The sequence below is a fragment of the Cupressus sempervirens genome, chromosome 3, assembly GCF_028749045.1.
Source record: "Cupressus sempervirens isolate cs-2001-9-10 chromosome 3, ASM2874904v1, whole genome shotgun sequence".
NCBI classification, from domain to species: Eukaryota; Viridiplantae; Streptophyta; class Pinopsida; order Cupressales; family Cupressaceae; genus Cupressus; species Cupressus sempervirens.
The window spans coordinates 240509607-240536532 of NC_143120.1; the positions used below are offsets into that span (position 1 = coordinate 240509607).

The 26926-nt window shown below is 36.6% G+C and overlaps 1 protein-coding gene across 1 annotated transcript in view; it reads left to right on the plus strand.

Annotated features, from left to right (window-relative positions):
- Positions 1-26926, plus strand: part of AGD2 (Pyridoxal phosphate (PLP)-dependent transferases superfamily protein) — a 214031-nt gene that overhangs the window by 18292 nt on the left and 168813 nt on the right. Inside the window, exons 2-3 of the mRNA XM_089819237.1 lie at positions 9481-9569; positions 10339-10406. Coding sequence (XP_089675363.1) covers positions 9481-9569; positions 10339-10406 — 157 coding nt within the window. The remainder of the gene's footprint in view (positions 1-9480; positions 9570-10338; positions 10407-26926) is intronic.

The window sequence follows — 26926 nt, forward strand, 5'->3', positions numbered from 1 at the left end:
TATGGGTTGGACCATATCAGATCTGGGATTCTCGCAGAGTATTTGACCCTTTCCGCGGCGTTTTGTGCAATGGTTTTCCGCGTGTAAAACAATCTTTCTGCGGGCCTTGTTCAGCGTAAAACAAACAGACTTCCACAGACTTTCCGCATGACAACTCTGTAACTTCTTTGCAGCTATCTGCAGGAGCTCCCCGCCCGTGGAGTATTTTGTTTCTTCCCGCGGAGCTTGGTCTTCATTTTCCCGCGGAGTTTGTTCATTTGCCTACGGATAGTCTTTTTCGCGTATCTAATCCCATTCCGTGGACCTAAGCCCTCGGCATGTTCCAACACTCCGCGGACATCCTTTGTTGCGCGTTTTACTTCCGCGGACAGAAGGAAATAAATGGTGCCGACTCCATATTTTTGGACTGGTTATCGGGGCTCGCAACATGATCAGTATCAACATTGTTCTGAGGGGTTTTCAGTTTCTTGTTGAATACGGCTCCCGCGGGCATCTCTGTTCCTTGTGATTCTGCGGTGCTTTTGTTTGCCGTGCTAACAGCTTGCTGGGCTGGAACACAGTCCATTGAGTTTTTGACATAATCCTCGATGAGGACTCCAGTATTCCCTGCTCGAGGAAATCCTGGAAGCCGTTTGCGAAGTCTTGCCATGGGTTGCTTGCAAGCTCGGGGGGTTGTAGAGTCGACGTGTGGTGTGGGTTTCCCAACCCATGGAAAAGGTAAGGAGGGCAGAAGGCATTGCTGAGGTGAATCGCGGCGTGTTGGCAAACTAAGAGCATGACAGCAGGGTGGAGGCCGAGATTTAGAAACTTTCTTCAGCAGAGGGATGAGCTAAAAAAAAACAAAAAAAAACGACGACAGATTCAAATTGTTTGGAATGAGTAGCAGATGATGTCAAAGGGAAGGGGAAGCATCAGTGGTTGCCAGAAAGAGTGTGGAATCGGCAGAAAATGACAGAAATAGTGTGTTCCGTGCATTGTTGTGGGGGGTTTTGGAGTGCTAATTTGGTCTTGGCGGTGAGGGGCAGCGCCCCTTGACCTCGCCCTGTATTGCAATAGGGAGCGTACCTGGGGCAAGGACCCTGCGGGGGCGTTGCCCCTCGACCTCGCCGGGGGTGTTGCCCCCAAGACCACCAATCGTTGTAGATATCAATCGTGGGAAGTGTGACTAGTTGAGAAGACTTGAAGCTGCTGCAGGCATAGAGTGTTTGTGTACTAGAGGCATTGGGAGTAGGTGTTGGCCAAGAGGCTGTCTTGGTGGATGCATAGAGAGCTCGGGAGGAGTTGATCATCCAGTTGGAGGCAGTGCAACGACACTTGGCTCAGAGTACCGAGGAGTTGAAAATAGAGAAAGCAGCACAGGTAGCTATCAAGGTCAGCTTGATTAATCAGGCAGTATTGTGTTAGCAGAGGCTACAGGTACGGGACAAAGGTGAAAGTGATGTGTCAGAAGTAGATTTATCTTGTTGTAATCAGTGCGTTAATGTATTTTGTTTATTTGTCTCAGATATTTTGTAATTGTCGTTTGGAGACAACTTTTTCTTTTTGGGGGGGGATGATGTCGTCGATAGAAACTGTGTCAGCCGACTTGGTTGTCGTCGGTGTTTTTGTATTCTGTAGCCGACGTCGTCGGTAAAGATTTTGTAGCCGACTGGTAAGTAGTTTGTAGTGGACATAATGTTTTGTGGCCGGCGGACTCCTTCGAGAAGGTTCGACGGATAGTATTTATATCCCCTCTGGGATCATTGTAAATTATCTTGTGATATCATATACTCTGTATGTTATGTTCTGGCATATGCGAATAATAGGAGTTTGCTATTCGTATTTCCATTGTCTGTATGCATTGATTTATTTAACCTATGTCGTAAACATCCTTGATACAAATCGAATGGATCAAGATAATTTTCTTACAAATTCAATGATAGTGGTTTTTGCTTCCTTCAAAAATATTGGGTAAGGTTATAAGACACGTTTGATGTGGTGTCAGTAAACTAAGACCACATTTTCAAGATCTGGAATATAGTCAGTATTGGTCAAGCAACAAACTTTTTGTATTTCTGCTGGAGCTATGGTGCACCTTTAATGTGGTCAGTAGTATGCATGGATTGCCTTCTTAAAGTGGAAGAGCAGGGTCAGTAGTTCCCTGTAGTACTTGTATAATAAACTTGGCATCTCTCTGACAGAGTTAGATTTGTTTTAATTGTGGTAGTGTATTTAAACTGTGGTTATGTTCTTTCCAGTGCTCCTACGTAGTAATTGGCATACAACTCTTTGGTGCTCAATTTTTTATAAGTGGCTTTGGAGAATGTTTGGCTTAGAAGCCATGATTTATTTTCTTTTCATGTTGCATTTAAGTTTGGCAACCCTCTATCGGGCTCCATAAGCATTTATTAGAATCCACAAATGTCCAGGGCTTTAGTTCATTGGGTTTTGATGTGGGTCTTTTGTGTGACAAAACCCCATTGCAACCACTTGACCACAACATGGGTGTGATGTCCCTTCAAGGAATTATGCATGGTTTGTCTTATTTCTTATTGAAGCATCCAATTTTTCTTGTCTAGATTTGTACAAAATTTTGATATATTGATGGCTGTAAAGAGGATAAAGCAATCGATCAATGCAACTGCCAAATATCTATTACGATAATAGATAGGCTTCTATTATTAGTTAATGGTTATCTATCGTAAATATTACAATGTTTCTAATATTAGTTAGTCTGTAGTTATTTGTTAGCTTTCTTTAGCTTTCTTTTAGCTAAAATAGATTTTTTCCATTCTTTACGATCATTTCCTAAGGACACATCATTTTATTCTTTTGTATATATTGACCTAAGGAAACATTGTTTTACTCTTTTGTATATATTGACCTCTCGACCTCTGTCAATATTAAGCAAATATTTACCAATTACTTCGTAATATGGTATCAGAGCCAATTATTTGAATTTTTTCGTAAAATATTATAATATCTTGTTTGAAATTATCAGAGCAATATTTTTTGAATATTTTTTTTGTGATATTTGCTTTGTACAACCATTTTTTTGCAATTGCTGTTTGTTCTTTTGCACATTTCCGCCATTTTTTGTGAGCAGGGCTGCTTCTGTTCAAAACTTTAATTTTCTGTACTAGATCAAATTTTCTTTATAGATTCTTGGTGGGTTTTTCGAGATCTCAATTGGATTGTCATCTGTTTTAATTGTTTCTAGGTGCCTCAATTTTTGAGCAAGTAGGTCTAGAAACGAACAACATTCTTATTGGGTTTTTCGAGCTCTCTTCTAGATAACCGTTCAAATTTTTTGGGTATTCTGTTTTTTGCCTCAAAGTACGTGCCTTGACATATTTTCACATTTTTTCATTGAAAAACGTGCTATGACATTTTTGACTAATATTTTGCCTGAGAACAATTCAAAATTCAATGGTCATAATTATGGCACTTGGAAGCAATAGATAATAGCAATTTTTGAATATCAGAATATTGATAAGATTGTTCTGGGTGTTACACATCTGACTACCCCTGGTACTAATCAGGATACATGGGATCTGAATAATCAGGAGGCGATGATGCTTCTCAAATCATCCATAGTTGATGATCAACTCTCTCAGATTCCATCCGGCAAGACAACTGCGAATATGGGCATATCTCAAAAATCTTCATGAGACTTTTGACAAAAGTAGACCTTTCTTCTTGAAGAACATTGTTTTCTATTATCATGGATGAGCGAACATTGCTTCATGCTCACCTGAAAAGGATTCAGGAAATTGTGATCAGTTGCTTGCCATTGGTTGCAAGATAAAGGGGACATTGTGGTCATCACTCTCAGGAGTTTAGCCAAGTCCTATGAGCATTTTATCGAGACTCTCAACATCGCTGCTTCTAGTGTTGATCTGAAATTCATAGATCTCTGCACACTCTTGGTAGCAGTTTCAGCTCCACCTCCTTAGAGCAAGCCTTTGCTGCTAAATCCTTTTAGAAGGATAAAGGCAAGCCTCAACAATCTTCTCAACAAAAATCCTCTGCTCTAGCTTCAGAAATCTCCTGGAAGAACACTCAATGCAACTATTGCCACAAGTTTGGTCACATGAAGGTTGAATGTCGAAAACACTTAGCTTCCCAATCTAAGCAATTAGGTTCTTAGCCCAAAGCGAACATTGCAAAGCACACTGAGTAGATGGAATTTGCGTTTTACGCCTTCATGGCTAAAAGGCCAGTAGATCATGTGAAGTCGTCTACCTGGTACATTGATTTAGGTGCCTGTCATCATTTCACCCACTACCAAGACTTGTTCACTGACTACCAACTTTATTTAGATTCTGTTATTTTTGGTGGCGGAGAAGGGTACACCGTTGTTAGCAAAGGCATCTTTCAGATTCAGTTTGGTGGGAGGAAGAGGAATCTCATTTTCCCTGATGTGTACTACATTCCAGGGATAGAACTAAATACTCTCAATCAGTTAGTTGTTGTGACATTCTCCACAGCTGGATGTTACCTTTAGTTCACATCAATGCATCATCACTGATAGGGTGACTCAGTCTATTGTTGTAGTGGGTCTTGAGGATCATGGTCTTTTTCGACTTATTGATTCTGGTGATTCTCGGGACTTAGCTATGGCTGCTTGTCGATCTTTTGTTTGCACAATTTGGCATCAACGGTATGGGCACTTAAATGTGCATTATCTCTCTCAGCTTGCTCGAAAGAGCTTGTGCACGGTTTGCTAGAGATTCAGAGTCAACAGCTTGGAGTTTGTGATGCATGCCAGGCTGGGAAGCAACATCACACACCTTTCACTAGTGGCAATTCATGGCAAGCTTCTTAGGTACTTCAAATTGTTCATGTCGACATTTGCGACCCTATGGCCACTCCTTCTATTCTCGGGTCCAAGTATTTTTGTTGTTCGTTGATGATTTTAGTAGGAAACTGTGGGTATATTTTCTTAAAAAGAAATTAGATGCATTTCCTGTCTTTCGAAAGTTTAAACCTTTAGTTGAAAAATAGTCTCGGCAATCTATTATTACTCTTAGGTCAGATAAATGGCGGGGATTTTATTTAATGAATTCTCTAGCTTCTTGGATACTCATGGCATCAAATGCCAATTAACCACACCCCACACACCACAATAGTACAATGTAGTTGTATGTCGGAACAAAACAATCATTGAGATGACTTGCTCCATGCTCGAACACAGACATGTTCCGAAGAAGTTTTGGGCAGAAGCAGTTAACACTACAGTTTATCTTTTGAATCGGTCACCCATAGTGGTGGTAAAAGGTAAGACTTTGAAAGAGGCCTGGTCAAGTTGCAAGCCTAGAATCAGTCACCTAAATTTTTTTGGCTCCCTTGCTTTTGTTTGGATCCTTGATGCATCACGCACCAAGTTGGATGCCAAGAGTTAGAAACTCATGCTTGTTGGATATAGTAGTCTTCACAAAGCCTAGTGCTTGATCGACATTGAGACATCTCATCTCTTGTACAATCTTGATGTAGTCTTTGATGATTAGCGAGGACGATTCATTCATGTTTCTCCTCTTCCTGATCTAGCAGACCAACCTATGAAGGCTCATGATTTGGGAGTTAGGCTTCCATTAGGTCCAGTTGGTGGGAGGACTTCAGTAGCTCCTTCAACTCCAGTTATTCCAGTGATCCCTGTATAGAAACCTACAACTTCTCTTGTAGGATCACCTAGATTTGTAGATGCTTCACCTAAGTTCGATCCAGATGCTTCTGACGAGGAACTTGATTATATAGCATCTTCTGATACTCATGTGGCTCATTTTCCTCCACGACCTAAGTGTTGGGCTAAGACACTTGCTGTTCTTTGTGATGATGAGTTCATTAATGGGAGAAGTGCTCGGGAAAAGAGCAAACCTATAGAGTCCATTAACTTTCTCTCATGGACATTTATAGTGTTTTTGAACCTCAAACTTATTCCGAGGCTAGAGGAATTCTAGACTGGGAACGTGCTATGACATCTAAACACTAGAGCTTGCTGAAGAATAACACCTGGGTCCTTTTTGATCTTCCACCAGGGAAGAAATTCATTAGCTGCAAATGGGTTTACAAAATCAAATACAAATCTAATGGTACTTTGGATAAGTATAGATCTTGTTTAGTTGCAAAGGGCTTTTCTTAGCATTTGGGTATTGATTATAGGAGACCTTTGCCCCTACTTCATAGATGAGCACAATTAGATTAGACCTAGCCATGGCAACATAGTTTGGTTGGAAGGTCTATCAGATGGACATCAAGGGCGCTTTTTTGAATGGTGATCTCCACGAAGAGGTCTACATGATGCAACCTCTTGGTTTCAAGGTTGTCGATAAAGAACATCAGGTTCTCAGATTAGTGAAAACTCTCTATGGCTTGAAGCAGGCCCCTAGGGCATGGTACATGAAAATTGATAAGTACCTCAGTGATCAAGGCTTCCAGAAGAGTTCTTCAAACTCAAATTTGTACATCAAGATAACTGATAGTGACATCATCCTTTTGGTTATTTATGTGGATGATTTGATCATCATTGCCAGTTCGACATCTTTGATTCAAGGAAGCAAACATAATTTATGCCAGTCTTTTGATATGACTGACCTTGGGCTCATGCACTATTGCCTAGGTTTTGAGGTTTGGCAACAATCTTCTGGTATATTCATCTCTCAGTCCAAATATGGTAGGGCTTTGTTAGACAAATTCCGTATGTAGTAGTGCAACCTTGCATCTACACCCATGGAGAAAGGCCACAAGTTATCAGCTAAGTCTGATTCTCTTCCCATTGATGATATTACATATAGTCAACTAGTAGGCAACCTAATCTACCTCTCTGCTACTAGCCTTGACATCAGCTTTGTAGTCATTTACATCTCATGTTTAATGACAACTGCTAAGGCTGATCATTGGATGGCAGCAAAGCACGTGCTTCGTTATGTGAAGGGCACTTCAGATTATGGACTTTTTTACTCTCAGATTTCTAATCCTAGACTCAATGGGTTCACAGATTCAGATTAGTAGGCTTTGTTGACGATAAAAAGTCAACTTTTGGATATGTGTTCAGTTTGGGATCCGACGCCGTCACATGTACCAATAAGAAGCAACAACCAGTTTCTCTCTCCACTTAGACACTAAATATAGAGGAACAGTCAAGGCAGGTTGTGAAGTTGTTTGGCTTCGTCAGATGCTTGGGGATATGCAGATGTCATCAGTAGGACCGACCACTTTGTTTGTTGATAATGAAGGCGTTATCAAATTAGTATGAAATTAAGTCTTCCATGGACAAACCAAGCATGTGGATGTTCACTGTCACTACATATGATAGCTGGTTGAAGACGAGACAATTGACTTGCAGTATGTTACTAGTATGGATCAGATTGCAGACATTCTTACCAAGCCTCTTGGTCTTGATAAGTTTGTTAACTTCAAAGGACAAAATGGTGTTGTGAATAGATTAACCATTAAGGTAGGCTTTTACAATAATAGATAAGCTTCTGTTATTAGTTAATGGTTATCGATTTGTAATCTATTGTAAATATTAGAATGTTTCTAATATTAGCTAGTCTATATTTATCTGCTAGCTTTCTTTAACTTTCTTTAGCTTTCTTTTAGCTATAATAGAATGTTTCAATCCTTTACGATCGTTTCCTAAGGAAACATCATTTTATTCTTTTGTATATATTGACCTCTCAGTCTTTGTTAATATTAAGAAAATATTTACCAATTACTTCGTAATAATATCTTTATATTGATGAGAACCTAGTTTACATCAATTGCTAAGCTTCTCTTTCACGCAAGAATTCTAATAAAATTTCTATCAGAAATGGATGAACAATTTCTTCTATGATGACTATTTTGAAATGTATAGGATGTTGATTTTTCTCGATCTATGATAATATTTTGCCTTGATCCTTGATATGAGTTTGATTCCTTGTAGAGGCACTTCAAGTTTGCCTTATTCAATTAGGTGTCTAATATTCCAGCGGATTGATTATTTCTCAAGAATTGTGTTAATGTGTTTGTGTAGTTTAGTAATTCAGTCAATAGCATTGAAAATATTCTTAGAAAGGCAAGATAGGATCTATTTGAGTTTTTGTCTCAAACAAGAGATCTGATATGATGACTGATCTGAGAACATCGAGATGTCCAATGAAAGCATTATGGATTAGGTTCATCTAGGTGTATATCCGTGCATTTTATTTGCTATGGTGATTCAAAATGATCTCCTTGTGATCATACAAATGTTCATATGAAAGAGATAATTGTCCCAATGTGACCATTGTCCCTGATTCTTCAACTTTATGCTTATGTGAATCCTTGTGATGTCATTTTTGCTTAATTCTTGATGCACATGAATTTTTGTCTTTGCTAATGGTGGATCGATACACACTTTCTTGGTTAAGTTAAGGCTCTTGGACCACTGAAGGTATGGAGTGAGGAGTTGTGTCTCCCACAATCATGACTTTTTCAAACAACTCTCCAGTTATGTCCTCAATTGGACTTACTTGTTCATTAACAATGCCATTAATAACTAATTAATTCCTCGATCAAGCCTATTGCTTTTCTCTTGGATAGCAACATTCTTGATTTTTAATGTAGGACACATCCTTAGAGCGACTTTGGATGACATCTTTTGGTGATTTGTTTTAGGAATTGAATGAGCTTATTACAATGGGAGAGCAATTAAGTAGATTTTCTTGCGTTAAATTAATTTGCTTCATAAGCCTAGTGGTATGATGGATGCCTTCTTTTTGTTGCAATATATATAGTATATTCCATAATGATGTTAACTTTTGAAGTAATTGGGCTTTCATAGTGTAGTATGTTTTTATATTTTTCTTGTGGGAATATTCTCATGCTAAAAAAAGCTTAGAGATGCCTGTGTGCATTGTTAATCGTCAAGGTCATTAAAATAAAGACCACTCATAGAAAACAGTTAACTCATAGTAATTATTTGAATATGAAAATAATGCTTGTGGTGAAAAAGACCATACAAAAGAATTAGAAAGCATGATGTAAATTGCATCATTCTCAATATAATTAACATTGGTTGTCATTGCATTATAACACAAGTTATTCTTGTAAAGGAATTTTAATTTGGATTCCCTATCCTCAGCTGGCCATAATTTGTCAGTAAGTCCATCTTTTGTTAATGTTCTTTTTGTCTTTGTGTTTCATTTATAAAGCTGTAACATTAGTATAAGACTTCAGTTGATTTATTCTTTTCTGTAGCTTATTTGTCAATATATAACTATGCATTTGAGTTGCTAGATGGCTATTGGCATGGAAGGATTTCATTTAGTCAGGTTGTTTTGTCCTGCTTTGAGTATACTCGAATCGGTATACTCTTTATGGGGATTCTCAGGATACATTCAAGCTGGTTGAAAATATTAATCTATGAGAGTCCTTATGTTGGCTGAGTGAGTGACTTTTAGTGAATGTAGGAGAACATGATTTAAACATGTATTCATAAAAAAATGAATTGTTTTAACATAGTGATTTGTTTGGCAGTTCCCTTTTCATGTTAGAGAAGTCATCATGCCTCATCAAAAGAAATCAATCGATCAGGTGCATTGCTGCCGAACCTATGGAGAAGACTGGTATATTTTGATGTCTTATACACCCAATGGTTCACTGGCAGTCATTCTATTTTCTTTTGATATGCTTGCCACTTAATGAATATCTACAAATTACAGAGGCACAACCTTTTCTTTAAGACAGTATTTCCAATCTATATTTGATTTCGGTTATGGTACAAAATGAAATTATGGCGGCCATGTAAGAGTGAGAAGACAGGTAGCAGTATAAATTTTACGCTTAATGCTTTTATTAATCAGGGTCATACTTGCCAATCAACAAAGTTTGTGTTAATGTCTTCTAACTTCTTTTGGATCTGGTTAGGCTTTCGCGTGTGGAACTAGGTTATGAAAATATTATATGAGTGCCTGTTTCATTATTTCCAATTTGGAAACGGAAATTTAAATGCCCTGGAATCTTTTCAAAAGCATCTGATGGTGCCGGTATATCCTAGAAATGTACTTGATTTTGTGTATGTTTTTAATTTTGGACGGACTTGTCTCTACGTTTTTATTGATTGGGTATAATCCGGAGATTAACCTTCAGTGGTAGCTAATCAATTTAGACATATTTGGCCAAAGAATTGTTAGTTTCTTTTTTTTAAAGTGTGTGGGGGTGTACTGCTTCATGGTTCCCTTTTCTTTTTGTTCTATGTCAAATCTATGTGGATGGCCGTTTTACTTTGATAGTCACAAATTTTGTTTTATTTAAAGATTTTTTGTTGTTGTATGATTTGTAACAAACTTAGCAATCATCAAGAATAATACCAAATGATGAGTGATTTGGTTGCAGTTTATACGACGAAGGTACCACGCAATGCTAATATAGCTAAATTACAAGCAGGATATCTCTTTCCAGAGGTGAGGCCATCAATTTTTTATGAAGGTGACAAATTTAATGCTTTCTTCCTTTGATACCCTAAGAAATTGGATTGAGTGCTTTGAGAATCAAAGTAGAATTGAATGGTTGTTTATCACTGGAGTGATCAATAATGATAAATTTGTGCATTTTAAAGCAGAGGTAAGACACATTTTTAAATGCAAAATATTCTTGTAGATTGCTTGTGCAAGGTATTTTTTTAATGAATTTAGAAGTTGTTCTACTTTTGGATTGCTCATCATGTTGTCTTATATTGTCTGTGATAGGGAAAGGGAGATAAATTACTTGGCGATTGTCAGTGTTATCTGTTAAGCTGAATGAAACTCTATTTAATTTCAAATGAAATTTATGATTGTACTCAGCTAAATGCCAGCACTCAATAACAAACACCGAGAGAATATTGAAGCCTAATAAGCTTAAATAAGAAACCATGAAGGACAGTCCATTAATGGGCAGTGTAAGGCTAGTCCTGTTAATCAAGAGGTGATGAGAAAGGAATGGATTGCACCACAGAAAGGATGGATCAAAATGAACTTTCAACGGTTCCTCTAAAGGAAGTCCTGGGCCGTTTGGGGCAGTTTATGTAGCTACTGATCATCAAGGCAATGTGATAATGCTGGAGGCCAAGCATCTTGGAGTTGGCGCCAACCATGAAGTAGCGGTTCAAGTAGTCCTTAGTGTTGTTAAAGTAGCTTAAAGAATGAATGTGGAAAGACTCCACTTGGAGGGTGATTCAGAGATTATTGTGAATGCCATAAGCAAAAGTGAAATTGGAATGTTGCAACTTAATAGGTATGTAAAGAAAATCAAACCTTTACTAACTTTCTTTGCAGACTTTAAATCTTGCATGTGAAACGAGAAGAGGATGAGATGGCAGATAAAAGGTCCAAATTTGCTGTTTCACTGACTGAGATGTTAGGGGACAACTCAATGAAGGACTTTATGAATGTCAATGGTAAAGTTCTAACTTCTAGCACTTGATGCATGAAAATGCAACCTTTAAATTGAAGGTGGACTATTGATTCTTGGTATGAGCCGCACATATAACTTTGAAGGGAAAGTAGAGGCCAAAGAAATTTCAATTTTTTTATTACTAATGAAAAACATAGGTGTTTGAAGGTGTGTAATCTTGGCCCGTTTAATACAGAGCAATCATTAATATTTGAAAGAAGTACGGGATCAAAGTGACTGTATTGTGGTGAAGATATGGAAAAGGTAGGCTTTTTTGATGAGCACATTCGATGATTAGATGGCCTCCTCATTTGAGGCATACGTGCATGCCACATGGAGTACCTTGGAACTCTCTTTGAAGAAGCATCTAAGGAAGCTAAGGTGGACAGGTGAGTTGGCTGAATTACCATTAAAACCTGGGGCATCAGCTTGATTGTCCGTCATTTGATTTCCCACATTTTGAGCAAAGGTGAGTTGCAGAAATGTATGGAAGCAAATTTTACCTTTGTGCACAACAAGGGAACAAAATGCTTCCTTGAAGAAATTACTAGGAAGCAGCCGAAGAGAATTTTCCTAATTGATGATACCCTGTTCTGGCAGATTATTGACTTTTTGTTGGGTGAGGAATATTTGAACTGGGAGCAGAGATATAGATCAAATATTGATATTGTCTCCGTGATGTTGGCATGGGAATTAGAGCCATGGTTGGAGGAGGCTGTATGGGTTTTGAAAGTCTGCATGAAGCTAGAATGGTTGTGGGGACTTATCACCTTGTTGCTGTTGCTGAACTGGGGAAGTATTTTCATGCCATTGACTGAACTGGTGTTTGGTGGGTGAATGGGCTCAAGATTATCATCCCTCCCTAGTTTGGAGTGCAAGTATAAATGTGGAGAACCACAGGGACAGGAGCTGCTGAAGGGTCACCTTCAAGCATGCAAAGCAGGGAAGTGGGAGAGGGAAAAGGAGATTCAGAAATTACGGCAAATATCAAAGCAAAGCGGGCAGCTGCATCTGTAGAGAAGAAGTTTAATTGGGCCGATGGTGAGGAAGAAGGTTGAGTAAGCTGTGACCTTTGTGTTGGTTTAGTTTCTGGTTCTTCTTTTGAAATTGCAATCTATGTGTGGTCTTGGGTATGCTCTGTTTGGATGTATAAGGCTCTGTGTAAGCATGTAGCCTGTTTTGTTAATAAGGGGCTTCTATATCAATGGTATGCTTCGGGCAAATTGTTAAGCATGCGAGAAGATTGATAGTATGTAATGGTTGCATGCCCAATTTTGGATAGTATGGGCTTTGTATTCACAATTTTATGGGGTTTTTTGCATGCTAAATCTGGATAGTTTTTTGTATTGGTTTATAGTTGGTCATTTTAAGGGTGTGTGATAGGCAGTTTGTGGAAGCATGAACACCGTTTGCAGGGATAATACCTGATTTTGTATTTGAAATATTGTTTTTTAAGTTATTAAAATATCTTATTACTGATATATAAATTGAAACCATAAAAGGACCACTTTGGAGGAGGGCATCACCAAACCACATCTAAAGATGCATTCCTTGACTGAAATTGCCATTAAGGCGTCATAATTTGGGATGCCAATGAACTCACCTTTTTCATCATGTATTAACTATTAATCAATAACAAATTGACAAACAAAGTAATAATGCTCAATATAATGCTTACCTTAAGCTTGGAACAAGGAGGTTCAATGCTGAAGCCTGTACCACATCAAACAGGTTGACTAAACATAAGTTTCTGACCATTGTACAGAAGAGGCTCCATAAAAGCTAGACTATCTCTGACAACACTACACAGTATTTGATCTTGAAAACACACAACTGAGCTAAGTGATACTTGTAAGTTTCATGGTATTGTTCTTTATATTATATAGAGTACAAAACAGAGCTACATTTTGAGGAGCAATGGTCCATCAGTTTCATGGTATTGTTCTTTATATTATATAGAGTACAAAAGAAAGATACATTATGAGGAGCTATGGCCCATCAGTCCAAATGTTAACTACCTTACGAAATCTTCAGAGTGCTGGAACACTTAGCCATAGTTACAACTTATGAATAGAAAAGGAGACCAAAAAACCAATACATCACAGAATTATCCCAACAACCCTGTTACATATTTACTATTTTCACAGTAATAACAACCATGAGTGCCGATTGGAAGATCGATTACATCCTCTGGATCCACATCCTTCACCAAGGGCTGATAACAAGCTTTATCTCATCTTTCAGGTCTGGGCATTTCTATCTCCAAAGGCTTACTGATGTTCTTCTTGTCCATATAATCCTTTGGCATGCCAACTCCTCTTCATTAAGCTTGTCTCTCCGCTGTGTTAAGAAATGGACATTCTTGATCTCTGATTTGTAGACAATTGTGAGTCCATCTTTGAGCAGTATCACAAACCTGTCCATAGAATCTCTGTTATTGCTGAAACCTGCAAAACAATATTAATAAAGGTGAGTTCACTCTTGAACTCAAGCAAGGCATCTTCTTTTTCCTTAGAACACTTCTTCATTCCTCTTCTTCCAGATAACCCAAAAAATTTTATTAGTGAAGATAAGCCAAAAATATTAAGCTCAACAGAGAAAACCCTTTCAAATTCAGCAAGAGTTGTGTTCCAATCAAAACTATCTTCACAACTCCAACCAATACAATTACCCAAAAACCAAAGCCACAGAGCAAGGGCATACTAACAGTCAAAAAACAAGTGTGTAAAAAACTCAGGTTCATTGCACAGATCACAAACTCTTGCAGATGCACCAAGCACATTTAACTCATGATGAACAACTTGTTTTTTGGGCAACAACAACCATCTAAAGCTAGCCTTTTCAGGGTCCCCAGATTTGAATCCATTGTGCCCTAGTCCAGCAGACCAAAGATTCTCAGACTAGTTTTAGATTCCAACATTTGTTAATCCAATCAGTCAGGCCCTCATATCAGTTAGAAAGTAGGAGAGCTTTTTAACAATTATTTGATAGAAACGGAAATGACAGTGACATCTTTAGGAAGTCAAATGAGATCCCAAAACAAAAAGAAAAGAGAGCCTAAACAATTTACAGATTTAATTAGAACAAAATATATCCTCATTTGAGTCATAGGAAGAACATATTGATTTTTTAGCTGATTTCATTTGATCATGTCATTACGATCAAGAATATTCCGAAGTTGTGAATTCCTTTAGAGCCCCAAACTTTTGCTGGGCACCCTTGAGTAAGGGTCAAATGTTTGTCCTTTCACACCAAGTTCTACCATATAGACCTATGCTCAGCATGATGCGATTGCGAGACACTAAGATGGTTGTCTTCACATCTTACCACATGGAACATTACTGGATTGGGAGACACTAACAGAATCATGGTTGTGGCAGAAGCCATATTGTCTTCTCCATTTTGGTGTCTCCTTGCTTGATAATGTTTCCATCTCCCATTTTGGTTGGCCTGGTCCTCAATATGGATTCACCTTTCACCAATTCAAAAGCAACTAACGTTGATGTCACTTCACCTTCAACTTCTGACCTTAGGGCTTCCTTGTAGGATGCCTTAGCAGAGATTGGAGGAGCAAAGGGCTCTTGAACCATGGGAGTTGAAAACTGTCTAGATGGTTTTGTATTCTTATTTTGGCTTAAATTGCCATTCCCACTGCTATGATTCTCCATTACAACTGATATGAGAGCAATAACTATGCAATAAGTCTAGACATAGGGAGAAGTAAATGCTGCTGATGTCTCACCCCACTATCCCCACGATTGGCTTAAATGGCCAAGGCAACCTTGGCTCTTGAGCTAGGCACAGGGTGTGGGTGGCAAATATGGAAATTTAAATTCAACTTTATAAGATCAAAGCAAGACATACAACCTCCTAAGCATGAATCAAATAAACATAGCACACAATGATAGAAAAACGGAGAGCAGCCAACCTATCTATGTGTAGTTTCATGACATTTAAAATATCCAATACAATAGTTTAACAGTCAACAGATATAGATCGTTTGATATGGGTGACATTTAATCTACAAATAAAATTATGGTAATGATTTATGATTTATCTTGTCAAACTTACAAGAGAACTCGCTGACACCATGTTCAAACTTAAATAACAGTTGTAAACCATTTGCAGCATACAACTTGTCTATATTTCACACAATGTTGTATTTTATAGGTCAAAGGTCATTTGCCTGGTGGTAGGGTGGTGTTATTGCCATTATGATGACGTGTGCAAGCCTCAAACCTCATACTGTCTTAATGCATTTGTAAATTGCAGGTTTAATTTTGGTTAGAGGCACATGCCCCAATTTAATTTTGAAGAAATAGATACCCATGTGACTTGGTTTTTAAGGGAAGATGTACTTTGATAGTGCATTTCGACATATGTTTAGGACTTTAGTCAAGAACGTTTCCCAATTTACTGAAAATGTCAAATCTATTTTGAAACAGTAAAAAATAGTAGGCAAAACACTATCCTGAAACTTGAAGTAAAAATTGTTGATGTCTAATAAACAATAGTTAAGTAATATTCTAATTTGCACTGCTTTGCTCACTGATGTAACTAACTAGCTTGTTGAAATCACTGCAGCAACCCTTTTGCAGATTTTTGATATTGTATCATCATCTGCCTTTGCTAATAGATCAGGCTTTAATGTTAGGTGTATCCATGCTGGCAAGCTGTCCCAGTCAGCATAATTTGGGAGGATTCCCTAGTAGTTACCCCTGGGAATTGACCTGAAGATAATTGTTTTGTGGCTATTGGGAAATCATCCATTAGAAAAATATATCTACTTATATATATATATATATATATATATATATATATATATATATATATATATATATATATATATATATATATATATATATATATGTTATTGTTAATATATTATTTAATGATGATTAACCATAGAGACATGTCTCTTCATGAGACATGTCTCCTCTCATGTTTATAAGTCATTGAGATCTGCATTTGGAACACATCAATACAATGACAATGGTATTACATTTTTAGAAGCAATCGTAGTTTCTCAACATGGTATCAGAGCCATCTGCAAATGTAAAATAAAAGGATGATAAAACGTGCACTCATTACGGAAGAACAAAACATTGAACGGAGAGGCAAAGGAAGTTGTAGCATCCATTCACAGATCCAAGGATCTAACAGGCCATCCTCTGCACATGATAACATGCCTCGTAGAAGTATTTAATACAAACGACGGTTGAACTATTATATCAGAAGTCAAAGGGATTGGGGAGAACATATTCCTGTGGTTTGACATCAGGAGCCATCAATCCTTACACAAATGAATGCATGGATGTTATATACTATTCTCAGGAAACCTTAATAATATAGTCACATTCCTGGCACACTAGTGATCAATAATCACAATTTTAGAAGTATAGGTGGAGATTCATATTGGATACAACCATTTGGGAGTATAAGATATATAAGGAGTATATTATGGAGAGGGCTCGATGTCAATATCGAACAGATGAGAAGAAATGTTACGCATGATCTGTGATCTGGGGAAGGACATCCGACCTTTGATTGATGGCCATATTTGGAAGAAATGATACATAGAGCATAAATTCAGTCTCACATCAATGTTACAAGAAATACAATAGATATCTGATGGGCATCAAACCCCAATTTGGAAGACATCGCAAATGAGGACAATAACATCAGCATTGAAACTGAATAAATGGAATCCATCTAGTTTATATGTGAGGTAGAGTAAGCTTGCAGTTGCTGTGGGGACATATCTCATATTGGTCATAATAAATATCAGGCCCATTTCTTCAAATTGTACCTGAGATGGAGCCGCCATGCAAATCAAATAAGATATGGAAGATGGAAATAACACATCTTATGTGAAACTCAACAAGAATATAATTTGATCAGTACATTCAATAAAAGATTGTAAAGAAAACGCTTGGACCGTAACTTGAAGAGATTGCAGATAGATGTTCTGCTAATGAAGAATTCAATGCAAAAGTAAGGAGAGTCTATGTTATGAGAAAATGGGAAGATAATGAGTGTTCCACACACAATTAGTTTCCTCTTCAAGCATTAACCAATGCAATATCCTATTTGACCACCCCTCTGTGAAAACGATTTTGTGATTTCTGCGATACAGATTTGCAATCTCTGTGATATTAAATAGTGTTCCATGCCCCATTTATTAGGGTACCAATATATGATAAGTACATATATATCTCGGAGTGGTATGATTTGAACATAGATGTAAATCACATTTTAATTTTAATCATTGTTATACTCTTTAGTAGATGGATGGAGTATGTATCTTGATGGGGGCATGACATAGTTGAACTGATAATTATATCCTTGGGCTTCTATGTCATTAAGGTTCTTGTTCAGTTGCTGAATAGCCTTTTTAAAACCATTGCAACTTTTGAGTTATAGGGTTTTTGAGGTTGTATCCAATAAAGCAATTTTCAAACAAGTTGTGGCACTAGCCCTTGATGCATTGCGTAGGAAGGACATGGAAGGAGAGAGAATCTTATGGAAGAGAAAGAATCTTATTGAGAATCACATTACAGTGACCTTCGATCAGAGTTGTTTCATTGGTTTCTTAATGCTATTAATATTACAAATCATGGTTGGAGGTTGCAAATAGATGCAACGAGACAATGTCAAGTCAAATTCCACATAGCACATACCTTTCCTAGGGGAAACTCAAATGAGAAAAAATGAATAGTGCATCAAAACATGGTAGAAGACAGGTGAATTATTAACCACACAAATTGACATAGCACATCGAAGACCATTGAAGCTTAGACACATGAAAAAATGGATAAGAAAGATAATAAATGATAAAAGAGTTAAAAAACAGGGAGATAGAATGCAATTGGGTTGAGGTGAGTAAGAGCGTGCACACATTTGTTAGTGAAGAGCTTTGTTAAAACCTATGTTCCCCCAAGTTTTCGGGACGGGGACGGCAAGGGACAGCGGGACGGGTTTCCGGGGCGGCATTTTTTTTGCTGATTTTGGGGACAGTGGGGGACGGCAAATGGGGACGGCAAAAGTGACATTTTTTTTAGTTTTTTAAATTTTTTGTGTGTTAAAAAATTGGGGATGGATGCAAGTCCCCAATGAAGTTTCCGGGACGGGGACATCCCCATCCTCGAAACGCTGGTTTTTTTGGGGGGGACGCGTCCTCGGGGAACATAGGTTAAAACAATAAAAATGGTCGAAACACATAAGAGATTGTGTGCAACACTAAGGTTTGAAATAAATTAAATAACATGGGGTATGTATATATTCAGTGGTCTCTTACTATTATATTTTCTAATCTTAACACAATAATTTTAATGAATTATTATATGGAATGGTAAGGAAATCAATAATCCTATAATATCATGGTAAGAAAATAAAAGTTATGGATTTCATATAAGTTTGCCTATTTATTTATATAAATATGAATTAGGATTAATATATAATTATTATAAATAAACTCATTTCGTATAGTATAAGGAGAAAATGATAAGTTATATGTAAAGTAATAAAAATGAGATGTTTTATGGAAAGTAATAAGTATTTTGTGGTTAACATCTTATTTGTAATTCTATGCATGCTATAAGAGCTATTTACCTTGATCTTTTCCTCCTAGAATATTCTTGCAGGGAAGGGAGATTGAGATTCAGAGAGTAATAAACCATGTTGACATGGATTATGGTTATGATAATAAATAAATTGGTCATAATGATAGTGGACAGTGATCATAACAAAAGAAGGGATAAAAATTTGCAAAATGTGACTATACTCACAAACTAATAGATGAAATAAGTGATTCTTATACTTTGGGAAGAGTGTGATGCACAAGCACTAGATTGAATAATTGAAATGGAGTTTCGACTATACATAGAAAAGATGTGAACCATTATTAGTTCTTTAGAAGTTCAGTGTCTGAAGGGGATGTGTGTGAAGTGTTGAATAAGAGGGAGTGAGAGCTACGTGGTTGGGAGACTAAGGTTTTAAGATATATTAGAAAAAAAGAAAGAAGCTAGCCATATTCGAAGAGATCCAAAATTGTCAATGATATAGGACTGCAAATTTTACATTGTGAGGGGTGAATAATTACTTTAACTGATGTTTCATTCCCCATTGGAGACATTTTTTGATTTGATGGATATGGACCTTCATTGGAGCATTTATATCAAGGATGTTGATGTATAGATAAGTATTTATTATCTTTGAGTATTAAACTTATTTTTATTATACTCTCTTGCTTATATGTATGAATAATAAGAGTTTCGCACCTTGATGTACTCTTGTTCTATTATTTGCTCTCCATGGATGCTCTTGTAGTTAGAGAAGAATGGTGCATTAAGCAACAATAGGAGCTTAGAAGATTGATACTCTGAATACATGTGTGTGACTTTTATGGGCCTACCACTATCTACATCATGAGGAAATAATGATTTATCACCAAAAAGTTGGAAGATTGATATTAGATTTAGAGGGAGTTCGACAAACATCCTTGGGTGAAGAGAGCTTCTAAGGGAGTAATTAGAGGACCTGATTTCCTAGGATCTTTTGTTCAGATGGAAAATTACGAGGTGCAATTCCTTGTTAATAAGTTCTCTATGAAAGAGAAGTTTGAAGGGAAATACCTTGAGGGAGAAATTTGAGGTGAAAAACCTTTTTCCACCCTCTAGGAGCAGCTGTGGTGGGTCCACCCTCTGACTTGGTTCATGGTGGATATCATGTGAGTTACTACATGATGTTGTTGTGATTTATGTCATGAAAGGTGACAATCTTTCATTTGATATATGTGTGAGGTCGCTATTGTAAGGTGATGATCTTAGCAATAGCTCAACCATGTTATCATGATAGACTTCATTAAGTTGTTGTTTTGGAATGCGTTGGCAATAATGTTAACAAAATGTATCATGAATGACTACATTAAATTGCTGTCTTGGAATGAGGTGGAAATCATGATATTGTGGTTGTTGTGTTGTATTCTTGATCCATTGTCATGATAGACTACATTAACTTGATGTCCCAGATTGTGTCGAAAGTCATGACAATAAGTAAATCAGGAATATTGGATTGAGCCAGAAATTATGAGATCAAGATTGATTATCTGTCCTATGTTTGTGTCCCAGAATGTACCGGAAATTAGATAGTATGTGTGTGTGTGTGTATATATATATATATATATATATATATATATATATATATATTCTTAAAGGGATGTAATTGTGTATAAGTATTTTTTATGCAAACTTGAATATAAGAGATTAGGAAATTGATCATATCCTCCCTCACTAAGAGGTGTCAAAGTAATAGCTTCAATTGGATCTAATAACAATATAGGGAACATACATATACGTATATATATGTATATACATGCTTATGTAAATACATACACATACACATATGTATATGCTCGATTTACTTCACATACTGATATCTCGTGCTATTCAATAGCTTTTGATCTTGCTCTGATCGGGCTGTATATGTTAATATATACTGTGATAGTTCCTCTCATGTATCAAGCATCGATTCATGACATTAATGATAGTGTATTTGTTGTTCTTGTTCTGTTATCTAATAGACTACATTCAATAATTGTCCTGGAGTGTCAAAGATCAGATAATGCACATCTTTCTAAGGTATAGCATATTCTTTTGGTAGGCATCAAGGTTTTGATGCCAATGCACATACCAAAAGAATATAAGTATGATTTATATCATATGATTGATAATACTTGTTGATTCATACTTCGGATTATATTGAAAGATAACATCTAAGTTGATGGATATATGTTGATATGCCATTCCAAGAATATCATATTGAGATGATATCTCTCCATATGCTTAAAAGCATAATGTGTTCTATAACAATCCTCCCTAACTAAGAGGGAGTGTTAAGATTGTAGCTTTAGTCAGGTTGAATTGACCCGAAGATAATAGTTTTGTGGTTATTGGGAAATCATCATTCAGACAAATATATTGATTTATGTATATATTATAAAATATATATATTATAATATATATATATACACACACACACACACAAATACTTTATATATGTAGATATAGTTATATATAAATTTTAATGTTAATATATTATTTAATAATGATTAACCATAGAGACATGTCTCTCCTCTCATATTTATAATTCATTCAGCTCTGCATTTGGAACACATTGTTAAAATTATTATAATTATACTACATATATATAATATTATAAATATATATATATTATATTATACACATATATATTATATTATAAATATATATTATATAACACATGTTATATTGTGATTTATATTGTTAATATTTATTAACAAATAATGATTTATCATAGAGACATGTCTCCTACTCATATTTATAAGAGATTGGGATCTGCATTTGGAACATACTTAAAACAATGGTGATATAATTACATTTGCAAAAGCCGATCCATGTTACTCAATATGGTATCAGAGCCAAGTTGTAAATGTAAGAACACGAGATACAATACAGATACATATGTACAAAATAGTTATGGGAAAAGGCGTTGGATCTCTTTCAGAAAATGCCAGAGCAAAATGTTGTATTATTGGCTGCAATGATTGCTGAACTTGTTTGCAACAAGAGCTTTGTTGAGCCCCTAAAGCTACATTTTATGTCGTTCTTCCAACAATACCAAACAAGAGCATGAATAAGGAAATCTAAAGCATGAAAAGGAAATTGAACTTATCTCTATGCAATAATTGAATTTGCATCAAACAATAGCAAAAAGTATTATGGTGTGATTATGATACCAAAGACAACAAAATGATGCAAATTGTGAGGAAGAATACCCAATATCTTATGAGTAAATTGGCATTCATTGTCGAAAGTAGCAGGATTGGTCACAACTGCATCCTATGTGGATTCCACGATGAGAACATGAAATGAGGATCGACTAATTAAGTTTATGCAAGAAATAATGCATCGCACATAGCACATAGAGATAAGTCATGGGAAGGGAAACATAACCCCACGACAAGTGATGGATCGGTGGAGAAAACTGATAAACAACCACCATATTGGCGAGTGTGTACTCATTACATCCATGTCATATATGAAATGACATAGATTTTTGGACTATGGATAACCACCGAATTTGGAGGGGAATTGTATGTCTAAATAAAGGGAGTAGCATATAAGGTGCTAAGACCATCAAACAATGAAAAGTGAACTTGGTGCAATACTATTATTAGTGCGTAGGAACGTATTGTTTAGATGAAAACATATGATCGGAGAAGAAAATAATAGGGATAACCATTGATCAAAGAAGATAGAAGGACTACTATGGATTAATGGGCAGATCGCATGAAAATATATATAAGATGTGGGTTCTGTCTAGCTAATAGACCATAACCAAGCCCAGTTACGTGAGGAGGGAGGTAGTCTATAGTGCACATATGCCATGGCCTTGAGACCTTTCATGTTGTATTTGAGATCTCCAAGTCATGCATTCTACATACTATAAATACAACCACATGACTCCAAGTTCCTCTCCAACTGCTCAATGAGTAACGGATGAACAACATAGAGTGGACATATTTACTGCGAGAGAGTTATAAGGGAAATGTCAAAGAAAGAATAGATGCAATTGAAATAGGTTTGACCTAATATAATGCATGAAAGACAAGACATGGAAAAATAAACCACGTATATAAGTGCTTACATAGCGAAGGATATGTCCATCATAGTAGATATGCATAACACATTGAGAAGGGAATAAGTCTTCAATTGGAGCATGGTCAACTGAAGTTTTACCAATAAAAGATGGTCACTATATATTTATATTCATTTTTATGTTGACCTCAACTCCATAGGGCGTTTGTACCATAAAACCTATTACACGTGGAAATATGTTAACCGCGAGCCCATTGGTAATAACATGAGAGCAAAAATGGGCTTAAGCAATGACCAGTCAATCCATACAGGAAGCATTGAACTAAAGAGTCGGGGATAATATGGAAGAAATTAGGGCATCAAGGGATTATATGAAAAATATAAAACTCATGGATGACTGACACTAAAGGTGGATATGGTTTTAATCAATCCCGTGCCCAAGTTTGTATAGCACCAAAATTATTACTAGATAATAAGGTTGCCATGTAGTAGGTAACATTCAATCAAAAGGAGGAATGAATGGTTTGAGGTGTATGAAATTCTCGAGACATAAGGTTCTTATGCCACGTTGAATAATAGTGGACCCACTACAAATTGATGTGATGATAAAGGTACATATAAAATGGTGTAGCATACATCATGACTAATATGAGGTAATATATATAGTTGTACATATTGATCAGCCACTAAGTTGGTCAAGTAAGTTACTTTTGTTTTTGTTTTTTTACTATTAGATTTCCACTATAATATAATGAATGTGTATCTTAACTCATTTGTATGTATTTATAAAGAATAGATTAGCACGTATTTATGAATCATTCCTTGAATTGAATATAAATTTGGTAATCATAGTTAATTATTTGATAAGAAATAATATGGTTATCTATATATGTGTGTATTAAAAGTAGATTTCTCAATTTGATATTTATCTATATTGGAGTTAGGGTAAACTTTAAGAAACCCCCCTCTGGAAAAAGATATAAATTATTGGCGAATCTTTCATGATTTTGAAAAACCAAATTATTTTTATCAGCGAATCTCTCAAATTTTGTATTTTAAATATTATTTACATTTGAAAGATCCTTGATGGATCTCTTCTGCTGATCTGCTGTAATTTTATATTTTTAAATTTGTTTTCCCTGTTTATTACAATTTTCTTGCAGAGCTAGACAGAAGTTGCAGAAGGGTTTGATTGTTTTATATTTTTGATGTTTTTTCAATAAGTAATAACAAAAATACAATAACATGAACCAGTTCTGAGAATGTATACCAAATACATTTAATGCAAAGTCACTTCAAGCAGATTTTTTTGAATATACGCCTAATATGTAACCAGAGGAAGATTCACAATAATATCCAGATGATTACAACCAAGAATAAAGCCAACCTGAAGGCGTAAAGGTAAAATATGAGCCCAAAGGACGAGACCCCTGAGGAAAGTAGTGAGACTAAACAAAAACCTACTAGCTCACATTGCGATTACAAAGGCTAAGGATCCGAATTAAGGGACTGGAAGGTTGATATGAGAGAGTTAAGACAGTGTACAGGCATAAGGTGGTTGAGTGCCTAGAATATCATTTGAGTTATCAGTTGGACGACAAGTAGAGGATACATTCAAATGACAGTAGAATGACTCTCTTTAAATGTAAGTGCTGTTCCTTGAGAATCATTAAATGGTAGTAGTATTTTGCTAGCGTCAGAACAACAACCTTTTGCAGTGCAATACTGCCATAAAAATCTGCAATGGTGGCAAGGGACTAGAAGTGAGTTTGCTCGTGGGAGGAGAGTGAATACCACAAACAACAATCAGTGAGTAGCGATTCAGTACACGACATTTTCCCTCGACTCCATAGTTGCATATAGCAGGAGTAGCAACACGTTAGGTGAACTTCGCTCCAGGTATTAACGTCAAGACAAGTTCAACCTCGGGCAGGTGGAGGAATAAATCATAGTCAAGTATTACTGTCGCCGGCTTCTGCGATTCCAAGGGTGTTGACGTTGCTGTCACTAAAGGAAAACAAGGAGTAAATCTTAGTTAAACCATTATTACTGCGAGTTTCTGCAATACCAGGTTGCCATCAATCTTGCATACGTTTGAATTATGAATGTAATTAATGGTTGAAGAACCCCTTTCAGTAAATGTTTAATATTAAGCATGATTGTTAAACATTGCATAAATTTGCTGTGCTCTGGGATTTAATAGAATACAGTAACATCATTCTTTGAGATTATCTTATTACTTACGGGTTTCGTAGTCATAGAGTTATTCAAACTGGATTCAAATTATTTACAAGCAACATTAAAATATAATATCAGGACTACGTGCCAAGTGTTTGACCAAATTCCCTCTAGCCAAGACCCAAATTTTTAATTGAATTAAGTGAGGATTAATACAGTGGTATCAGAGCCACAGGTCTTGCCATTTTGTGGGTCAAACAGGAAGAAAATGACAGCGGGGTATGAAGAAAAAACCCTATATTTTCAGTCATCTCCAACCAGAATAAGCAGGGTCTTCTGAACAAATTGATATTAAAGATAGCTATACAGTAGATGAGGAATTGATTTTTGGAACAAGTGAACAAACTGAACAAACTAAACAGGTTGATCATTTTAAAAAGGTAGAACAGGTAAACAACATTCAAATGACACATAATGAAATTGAATAGAACAGGCAAGTAAGGGAAACATTGCGGGCTATTAGAGATGGGCAAAATAACATAGTTGATGCGCTTCAACAACTTGTAGTTAATATACAGCAATTAGCATCTGTTAATAGGAGAGCCCGAAGACATCATAGTGGAGGTAATAGTGTAGCTAGATAACCTCAAGCTGTTAGGGCTATGACATGTAACACTGACAGGCCTTTAATGCCAGTGTTTAATGCAGAAGAAGACGCAACACCACCAACAACACCAAATTTACTACCGGATAATATTATTGCAATGTATGATGAATGGGATTTGTTTCCTGATCTCATTAAACAAAATTTGTTCTTTGTCCAATAGCTAAATCAGAAAAGGGAGTCAGATAGGCAGCTACAGGCTAGGAGGCCTAGAGCACCAAATAGAGACCTAAAGCATGCTATGAACAAATTATCTCTCCCTACTTTTGATGGTAGTGGTAAGAGATCTGCGAGAGCTTGGATTCACAAGCTAGACACGTACCTAACTCTTAAACCTATGTCAGAGACAAAAGCCATCAGGTTTGCAATGATGCACTTAGAGGGAGTGGCGTATGATTTTTGGCATCACGGGTTGGTTACCCAAGCTCATGGTCTCATTAGATCATATGAGACTTTTAGTTCTAAGCTGATTACTTGTTTTAACAGGAAAGATATAAAGGTCTATTAAGGGATTTGGCACAGTTACGACATAGCAAATCTCTAAATGATTTCATTGATGAGTTTCAACGGATTTCAGTGATGGTTCCTGACATGACATAACAACATAAGGTAATGTTGTTCACTTAGGGTTTGCGGGATAGATACAGAGGTTTGGTTAAGGTACTTAAACCAAACACTCTGGATGATGCTATTAAGAGCGCTCACCATCTAGAGTCACCTTATTCGATATTACAACCTCCTAAGAAGACATATAAGGGGACCTCTTCTTTCCAAAAGAACGATAACCAGCATAAGGCTAGACCTCCTAGGATGGGCTTTGAGACATGGAATGAACTCAGGAGGAAGAAACTATGCTTCACTTGTAGAGAGCCATGGACACCAGATCATAGATGCCTTGGCAAAGGCAAGATACATTATGTAGAGGTGCTTTCAGAGGAGGAGGATGAGCAATAGGAGGGCAGCGATGTTGAAGGCAATGATGAGGAGGAGAACGAGGATCAACCACCTAGAGGGAAGAAGAAGGTAGGTACCCAGGGGCAACCTCCTATCATAACATCACTTTCTAATGACC